Raw genomic sequence first — 10,001 nt, forward strand, 5'->3', positions numbered from 1 at the left:
ATCAAGGATTCTCTTATTGTGGTTAGGTATGCTTTTTCTATTCTATTTTAATTTTCTTGAATGGCAGGAGAAATTTTCAAAACGAGGCACCAATCAACCCAGGATACGAATATAGCCCATTTTTCAACCCAAAACACTAATAAAACTTTAATTTCTAACTCACCCAAAATCATAATTAATTTACTCAAAGTTACTTTTTATTTTTACTTCTTTTAATATATTTTTTCTATTACATCCTGGTAAAGATAACTCTTTTGTTTTGCAGTATATCATTTGGTTTTTCATTAATCTTTGAAAGCCTCTTTTTGGACCTGGATATTGCCTTATAATCACCTTGTGCCTACATTTATGGCTGGAGAGAGAGAGAGACATCCCAATACCTACATTGCTGGGAAGAGGGAGAGCCCAGTGCATACATTTCCTGGGGTAGAGAGAGACCCATAATGAAATTTAAAAAATGCCTGCCGGGTTACGGAATCTGGTTCGACATGAGAATTAATCACCCCATTTTGGTTATGTGTATATATAGAAAAACGGCTAGAACCAGCGGTTCCATGCAGTAAATGACGATTCTTTATAGTAAAACGTGATGATCCGAACCGCCAATTCACCATTCCAGATTTTTTTTTTTTTGGCCTGTTCACTGTTTTTTCATGTGTTTTTTTGCCGGTTCACTATTGTTTTTTGCATAGTGAAAGGTCGATCCATACCTCCTATTCACCGATTTAAACAGATTTTTGGGTGCCCGATCCAAGTGACTGATCCGTGTTTTAAATCACTAAGTAAAATGATTAAAAGTCCAGATGTTCACAGTACTTTTAGAAATAAAAAAAGTCCGAAAGAATATCCCATAAAGTAAAGATAAGGGATGGACTTACAAAGGTAGGGATGATATCCAAATCACGTGATTTTCTCGTTTTCTTCAAATCAAACTTCAATCCATTTCCATTTATATATATCTCAACACACTCTCCAAAGATAGAATATGAATCAGCATTCTAATTTTGAGTCCCCAAAAGCCTATATATTCATATGGGAATCCCACAACTAAAACCGTTCCTATTCTCTTCGTTTTTTTGCTGGTTTTTTGTGAAAGAAAACATGAAGCTTTTGCTCATCTTTCTCTGTTTCTCTCTCTTCACCTCGGAGGCCCTGGCCCTGCATCATCATGTAAGACAAAGCAGAAGAAATTTGCTCGCCAATGGCCTTGGTTTAACTCCTCAGATGGGGTAAGATTTCTTTTACTTTTTCTTTTTTATTTTTACCAAAACTCTTTTATTTCTTTCCAGAACTTGATCACAGTACATCTATCAAGCACTTGAACTTTTATTGAATTTCAAGTATTTCAACTCATGGTCATTTGTTTTTTGATGAGATTTTCGAAATTGAATCGAATAAATAAGCCAAATTTTAAATAGTTCATTTTTTATATGAATTTTGACGAATTTTTCTTTTCTTCTTGAACTTCAAACTCTTTTGTTGCTACAATATAGGGTACTCCCCCATTCCTATCCCGATCGGAATAACTCATGATTAATGAGATGATAATTTTCTATGTGAATCTCCAAGCACTTTAGCCAAGTGTTTAGGAACATGGGGCTTGGACTGTGACTCGCTGCGGCCATGCCCAGGCCGAGTCTCCCAAGTCAAGCCGGGTATTGTTTAACAGAAAAAAAAAAAAAAGATAAAAGGAAAAAAAATTAGGCATTGCGTTAGAAAAATAGATTCGAGATGAGATTCTTTTAGCCTTGTGATGCTTTAATATTGAAGCATACAAACCATGAGTAATCTTATTTGATTTGATAATGAATCAAACTAATCAAATACTCCAACATTATGTTGCTGACCAGGCAATCCGGCCACTAGCTTTTATTGCTCTTTATGCATCATGACCGAAAGGGAAGAAATGAACATTGGACCCCAAAAGTCTCCTGACAATTATTTTAACCATCGGATGCCACCCAACACACACTGTCGGTGCAGCTTTTCAACACACACTGAAAAAAAACTCTAAAATTCCTCCCAAAGTACAAAATTGGAACCCTCTTTTTTTTTTTTTTCTTTGGATGAAACTCAAATAAAAATAGAGATTTTTTTTTGATCGACACAATGAAGCGTTTATAATGTCTCAATAACCCCATAAATACCTCTATATACATACAATTTTCCTCTTGTTATTTATGTATAATGAAGATAATTGTCTATTTCTATATTGCAGATGGAACAGTTGGAATCACTTCAATTGCAATATTGCTGAGAAAACAATAATAGAAACAGGTATATCATGCTTTGCTTTCTTCCATTTTTTATTTTCTTTAATTTTGCTTAATCTTCGTTCATTTTTTCCATAAATGAATTAATCATTGGTGGAAAAACAAATTTTGAATGGCTTTTCTCTTCTATATGCAGCCGATGCTCTTGTTTCAACTGGGTTATCCAAATTGGGATACCGTTATGTTAACATAGGTGATATAACTTAATTCATTTTCAAACTAACTTTTGTATTTGAAAAGATATATTGAACTGTATATCTTATTTTATTTTGTTCTAACTTAATCTTTTATAGATGATTGTTGGGCTGAGAAAGAACGTGATTCCAAGGTATGCAATAATATCTACATCTTCTTTTATTTTGTACATTAAACTTTTAACTTATTTTCATTATTTAAGGTCTTCCGTAATTTCGATGAATTTAAAATTCAAGATAATAAATGGAAATGCAGGGTAATTTGGTGCCAAAGGCATCAACTTTTCCAAATGGAATCAAGGCTCTTGCCGATTATGTCCATTCAAAGGGGCTTAAACTTGGAATATACTCGGATGCGGGGTATCTCTTCTCCTTATATAAAATTACAAATTTCTTTAATTAGTAATTTCAAAGTTTCTCTTTTTTTAAAAAAAACTAAATTTTGTGGATATTTTTTCTTCCATTCCAGGTATCAAACTTGTAGCAAAACTATGCCAGGATCTCTTGGTCATGAGGAACAAGATGCTAACACCTTCGCTTCATGGGTAAGGCTAGCAAACTTTGGTGTTACCTTTTTTATTTTCCTTGACTCTTTTTTCTTGTAAACATACATATAGTATACAATGATATCATTTATCTTTAGTACAAAGTGGTCACAATTCATCTTGATCATTAGATATGAAATTTGATGGCTGCATTTATTTCATTGACCAAACTCAAATTTCAAAAGGAATTTTCCCAAACTTTGTGACATACCCAAGCTATTGAATTTCACATCGGATGGTTGTAAGTGATTGTGACTTCTTTGCATCAAAGGTAAATAGTCTCATTGTATACAATTCCTATATATAATTGTTAGATATATGTTTTTAGAGTTATTTTTGGGATGATCTTAAAAATAGTAGAAGAATTTTTTTTTAAAAAAAGATAATTTTGAGCACATTTGACTCAATAAGTCTTATCACAACTGTTGGGGTCGGCTACACGAATGATGTTATGCCATCACCCTCTATCAAGGGCTGTAACTCAATCAGGTCATGAGTTATCTTATTTTTTCTTACTACTTCCATCCATATCCTTTAAGGGATTTCCCTTGCCCTTTAGAGCATTCCACTCGAAATAAATTATCCCACCTAATATAAATGTAAAATAACGGCTACAATGCACTAACTCTCTTAGAAAAAAACAACTGTTTAGGGTTTCTCTTAAAAACAAATTTGAACGGGACCTTCTCTAATGTCAGCATGATACATGTGCAGAGAAATAAAGCCTTGAAAACTATACGTAACACCAAAAATCGGGGGAGATGAACTTGTGCAGTATTTGCCTCTAGATTAACCTACTCGTGTGTGTTTGTGATACACAAAAGACCAAAGGTCAAAATTATCCCACATTGTTAAAATTGAAAACATGTGGCTAGGATTGTACCAATAATCTTGCTACGAATTTTTTTTTCGTGGACTCTAGATGAAGAAATGATACATCACAACCATCCAATTTGACATATGACGATTTTGGGGACCTTTTTATGCAAAAGGCAATAATCTTGCTTTATTAGTTATTTTAGGAGTTTTTGGGCTGTGGGTTAATGTACTTTAGTAAGCTATCCCAACCATCTATTTAGATTTGGACTCGCATCTTGATCTCATGTTGTATTTGTGATATTGCAGGGGATTGATTATTTGAAATATGATAACTGCAACAACGATGGATCAAAACCCCCAGAAAGGTACTCCAATTATTTTTTTCACAATTTTATGATATAAATTTGGCAGATAAACTTTGGTCAAATGAGTTACAAAGCCAAAAACAAAACAAAAAGGGAAGAACATAAATATATGTTAGGCCAGATGAATCCATTAGATTGGTGTTGGCTCCATTTCAGTAAAACCATGTTTTGATGTTTGGTTTCCTTTGTGATCAGGTATCCTGTTATGACCAGGGCTTTGTTGAAGACAGGACGCCCTATATTTTTCTCTCTGTGTGAGTGGTAAGTTATGCGGTTGAACCTTTTTGTGTAGTAAATAATATCTTAAAAGAAAAAAGGACAAGCTTTCTATAATTTTGCTACTATATAAAACTTATATACTTCCCCGTATCCAACCATTCACTTTGTATGGACGCTTGAGATAGCCCCAATCACAATGTTGAGAGTGTACACTATTTTATTTTTAATATTTTATCTATAAAAAGATTTTACTACTTAAACTCTCACCGGTAAAAATTACAATAAAAATATTTTTAATAAAATAAAATAACCAAAATACCTCTAGAAGTTTGAGGAGCATTTTGGTTATTGTATGTTGTTTAAAATATTTTTAGATACGACCATTGAGATGATAGCACGTACCAGATTTCATATTTATATAATTTGTAGAATAAAAAAGTCAGTGATTCACATTATCTAAATTGGCCTGCTGGATGGGGGAAGTATATATCTTCTATACATCAAGAGAAGTATATAAACCTTTCCCAAGAAAAAATATTGAGCCCTATACTCTTGCCAAACAACCCATTAACACAAAATAATAATAATAAAATCCTAGCACTAAAAAAGACTGTATTTAATGAACATAAATAAATACCAAAAAAAGGAAATACCTTGGATAAGAACTAATAAACCAAAGGAATTAACTCACTAACATGAGAACTCTTTCCTATACTCGATTGCCTTTTTTCCACTTTTCTTTTTCCTTTTTTTGTTCATTGTTTATTTATTTAATGTTGTTGGTTATTTTTTGCAGGGGTGATTTGCATCCAGCTCTCTGGGGTGCAGCTGTAGGGAACAGTTGGAGGACCACCAATGATATCGCCGACACTTGGGATAGGTAAATAATTTAACCTCAACGAATTTTGCCTTTAATTCCCCAACTAAAGCCAAAAGATATGGTCCTGAGGCCGCAAAATGTTCATTTACGCCTTCTGGTAAAAATGTAGCAAGGAGTACTTTTTAGGACCTAACCTCCTCAATCTAACAACCAACCTAAAAAACAAAAAGAAATGGATGCTGACTCCATACCTTCATGTAAAAATAACTTCTTACAGTTGAACTGAATGGAGAATGTCTAAAGTTAAGTTTTGGATAGTCTGATCTAGGAGTTTGTGAAATAAGAATCTTTTTTTCTATTTTTGAAAATAATCATTTGATTTGATGATTATAGAGTGAGTTCCAAAATTTTAAATAAAGAAACCTGCTAATACGTCTTTTCTTGACTGATTAATGGTTTGTTTGGTGGTTTACATTGTTGCAAGCATAGCATGATTTCTCGAGTGGACATGAACGATGTATGGGCACCTTATGCTCGGTTTGGAGGCTGGAATGGTGAGTGCTCTCGCCCAATACATAAAGTTTCCATGTGAAAGTATCATCTTATTTTAAAACTCACAATTATCCCTAACTATTTATTATGCTTAGTTGTATGACAAATGATGATTATGGGCCTCATTTCTTTCCACAAAGTTCAAGGAAAAGCTTTTGTACTTTGTGTGCAATCAATAGCATGCCTTTGTCATTGGATTTTTCCCCTCTAATGGGTACAAGTAATTGTAACTTTCTTTTATCAAAGGTAAATAGTCTTATTGTATATTTTCCCTATTAACAAAAAACATTTTATCAGTTTGTCTTATATCCTTATAGGTTATAAAGGTAATGAATCTTTTCAGGCAAGTATACAAGCGTAAAGTAACTAAATAAATGGCAAAAAGAAAAATATAAACTATGAAACTAACCTTGTCCTTATTGAAATATCTATATAAAGAAAGGCACCAAAAAAAAAAGATCTATTTATGGATAAACTCTCTTTTGGGTTGAAGTTTCTTTAATGTGTATAATTGAGGTCAAGTTAAATTATAGGGTCTTGTGATTAAATTATTAATGGCGTATGTGTATATTTGGTTCATGGATCAGACCCAGACATGCTTGAGGTTGGAAATGGTGGAATGACCAAGAATGAATATATTGCCCATTTCAGCCTTTGGGCCCTAGTAAAGGTAACATTTATGTCTTCCTCTTTTTTCTTGTTTTTGGTTACTTTATATGTTTTGGCCCTATATAGTCATCCTAATAGTTGTGTCCCAGCTGTAGCAGGCACTCATCATTCTATATAAATACCCTTGTAATATCATTGCTTTTTTTCTCTTTTTTTTGATTTGTATAAGATTGCAACTTTAAACAAGGCACACCTTCAAATTTTATCATAAATTTACTTTTAGTATATATTTTTTTAGGATGGCTGCCGGAGAATCTATTTTCATCACTAATTATAAAATTTTAAATTTTAAAAATGGTTAAAATCAAGTAGATCTATAAAAACATGAAAATCTTGAAAATAGATGGCTCAGATAACATGTGGCATGACAAGATAAACTATTATGAGACTCGAAATATATTTTTCATTTCATATTCATACATTTCAATGTCAAAATGATCAATTAGAGGACGATTCTAAGATGAAACAAACCTTTTATGATGGATTTTTGAGGTGCACCTTAATTCTACATTTCCCTCTCTTTTATCACTATCATTGGACCAGTGGAGTGTTTTATCGGCAAGTGGCATTTGATCCCTTAAAGGAAATGGTACATGTGTGGAGCACCAAAATGGCATCACCACTTATTTTAGGGCCAAGTTTAAGAGAGTCTCATTCCTAACCTGAAAAAATGGGTTGTCCAAACAGGCCTTTGGCTTACAGTTGTGTTTGTCTAAATATCATTCAAGTTGAGCTATTTTCACTAACAATGAAAAAGCTCATTATCCTAGAATTTTATGGTCCTAGGAAATATTTTAACAGAAATCACCTAATAATGTTATTCTGTGACGTACAAAATAAATGTGGGGTTGCTTGATCGATTTTTGTTGTTTTTGTAGGCTCCCCTTCTCATAGGTTGCGACGTAAGATCTGCCAACAATGAGACACTTGAGATAATCGGCAACGAGGAGGTCATTGCCGTTAACCAAGGTAGAGGCCCTAAATGAAAATCCAAATCACTCTTGGCCATCCAATGTGAAATCGAGCAACCGAGGATGTACCATTAATTTGCATTTGGAGTTTGAGATTTTTTTCTTGAACTTTATATGAAAAAATGACACATACATGAAAGACAATAATCTCATAGAGCATAACCCCTAAATTAGTAACAATAGTCATGGATTTTTTGAGCAGATCTTCTTGGTGTCCAAGGCACAAAAGTTAGGATGGAGGGAGATCAAGAGGTATGATCCTTTCAACACTACACTTAAAAGAGAGGGAGTCCAATTGAATTGTGGTTGAGCCTAAAAGTACTTATTTTTTTGTTGTAGATTTGGGCAGGACCACTGTGGGGAGGTAGGGTAGCGGTGGTGCTATTGAACCGAGGACCGAGGGACTATGAAATAATTGCTGAATGGGACGATATTGGCCTCCCCAGCACCGCAACAGCTAAAGTCAGGGATCTTTGGAAGGTTAGTTCAATTTCTAACTTCATTAATACTATTATTAGGTTTGGAAGGTCCCAAAGTTCCAAGTTAATCTATGCTTGTGTAATATTTGACATTTTAGGCGCATAGAAACTTGTTTATGATCTTTCTTATTGCCCTAACTACAGGGAAATGTTTCTATACTCCCCCTACTATATCGGAAGATATATACTTTCCCTCCATCTAACTGTCCAATTTTGATCAAGAAGCCACTGACTATTTCTTCAGAGTATTTTATTTTTATTTTTTATTACAAATTATATGAATAAGAAATTTGGTACGTGCCATCATCTCAATGAAGTGCACTTAAAAACAATATTAAAAAAAAAAAAGGTAAAATAAAATATCCGAAATAACTCTAAAACTTTTAGGGGCATTTTGGTTGTTTTATTTTATTGAGAATATTTGTTTTATATTTTTTTATAGGTGCGAGTTTAAGAGAGGAGTGGACACTCAAATTTTGGTATCAAAATACTTTGTAAAATAATACAATAAAATAAAATAAAATAATGTAGAGGATGATATGGTGATTGGGGCCATCACAGTCGTCCATCCAGAATGGACAGTTGGATAGAGAAAAGTATAGAAAACTTGCCCCTTATTAAAATCTCACGTCAAAGGAGTCATTTCTGAAGCACCAATGTTAGGGTTTGTATTTCTAATACCGATAAGAGAGTGAAATGTAAGAGAGTGAAATGTAATACACCTACCTAATCTAGATTATTAAATTTAAATTTCTGGGTCCTATTCGATTTTGTCGGTTTAATCTCAGAGTTTGTTCTCTGGATCTAACTCCTTGTTTTTGGTTTGCAGCATAAAACATTGAAGAAAACGTTCCATAAAAGATTAACAGCTACAGTGAAGCCACATTCATGCAAAATGTACATCTTGACGCCTGTCTCTCCTTGAAATCGTTTTCCTATTTTTATTTTTATTTTTATTTTATTGTTTTTGGGCCAACCAATAGCCCACAAGCTTCACTAGAGTTTCTTTTCATGTTTTTATGAAATGTAACCAGATTGCATAGGGCTTATTAATAATGTTAGACTCCCCTGCATTTACCTCGGAAACTGGTAACATATAACAAGTTACTATGTTTGTTTTGAAGTTGTGAGCTGCCTTTTGTACTCCCTCTCCCTCTCCCTCTCCCCCTATACATGCAGGGTTTGTAATTTTGTATACAATGAGACCTGGATACATGGAGGTCATAGTTACTTACAATAGCTTGGGTGTGATACAAAGGTCGGGACAATTTTTTTTGAACTTTGAGTTCGATCAATGAAATAAATGTAGCCACCCAATTTCACATCTAATGGTCAAAGATTAATTGTGTTCACCTTATAGAAAAGCTAAATAGTCGCTTTATATACTTTCTTAATATATATATATATATATATATATATATATATATATATATATATATGCAATGATTTTATGTGACCGTTGCATAGTAATATGATGCAACAACCTTAAAAAACCATCTTATCGCCATTTGTTTGATCCAAACTTTGAAATATATACTATTTTCATTCTAATAAACAATCACAAAAAAGAAAAAACTGAAAACACAACCTAAAAGGTATATTTTTAGCCCAATTAATATAGGCCGTTCATTTTGGTGAGATGCTTTTGGTGAGATGCTTAAATCTAGGCATTAGAAAGATTTTTCCATTTCCAATATTTTTGGATGGGTTTATTATCATTAGATGAACAATGTTAAAAAGTAAAAAAATGACTTTAAGTTTATAAAGGCTAAGATCTTGAAATTCACAAAATGAATGGTCTAGATTCGTTTTTAGATGGGACTCATTTTGACCATATCTAGGGTTCAAATTGAACTTTTTTTTTGGGGAGGGGGGAGGGGAGGATTGATTATTGAGATGAAGAGAGAGTGTGTGCAAGATTTGGGGTCATACGGGTTATGCAAATACCACAAACATTATTTTCTAGAAGTGTCGTTGCATTATACAACAGTTGCATTGGATTATTGCTCTCTCTCTCTCTCTCTCTCTCTCTCTCTCTCTCTCTCTATATATATATATATATATATATATATATAAGGTAGTGATTTCATGCAAC

At 33.2% G+C, this 10,001-nt stretch overlaps 1 protein-coding gene across 1 annotated transcript; it reads left to right on the forward strand.

Annotated features, from left to right (window-relative positions):
- Nucleotides 1-980: 980 nt before the first annotated feature.
- LOC18438394 (alpha-galactosidase) lies at nt 981-9,029 on the forward strand. Its single transcript, XM_006848578.4, has 15 exons — nt 981-1,229; nt 2,219-2,277; nt 2,410-2,466; nt 2,567-2,601; nt 2,724-2,827; nt 2,937-3,012; nt 4,138-4,196; nt 4,392-4,457; nt 5,212-5,295; nt 5,725-5,789; nt 6,375-6,457; nt 7,335-7,425; nt 7,630-7,679; nt 7,767-7,907; nt 8,736-9,029. Exons 1-15 carry the CDS (start codon nt 1,033-1,035, stop codon nt 8,829-8,831), a joined length of 1,263 nt encoding a protein of 420 aa, XP_006848641.2. The 5' UTR covers nt 981-1,032; the 3' UTR covers nt 8,832-9,029.
- Nucleotides 9,030-10,001: the final 972 nt, after the last annotated feature.

The sequence above is a fragment of the Amborella trichopoda genome, chromosome 9 (assembly GCF_054954075.1).
Source record: "Amborella trichopoda isolate Santa Cruz 75 chromosome 9, AtrichopodaSantaCruz75HAP2 v2.0, whole genome shotgun sequence".
Taxonomy (NCBI): domain Eukaryota; kingdom Viridiplantae; phylum Streptophyta; class Magnoliopsida; order Amborellales; family Amborellaceae; genus Amborella; species Amborella trichopoda.

Coding starts and splice junctions, on each gene's coding strand:
- LOC18438394 (XM_006848578.4), top strand. CDS start 1,033: ATGGGAATCCCACAACTAAAACCGTTCCTATTCTCTTCGTTTTTTTGC. Junction 4,197..4,391: donor GGATCAAAACCCCCAGAAAG/GTACTCCAATTA, acceptor CTTTGTGATCAG/GTATCCTGTTATGACCAGGG. Junction 6,458..7,334: donor GCCTTTGGGCCCTAGTAAAG/GTAACATTTATG, acceptor TTGTTTTTGTAG/GCTCCCCTTCTCATAGGTTG.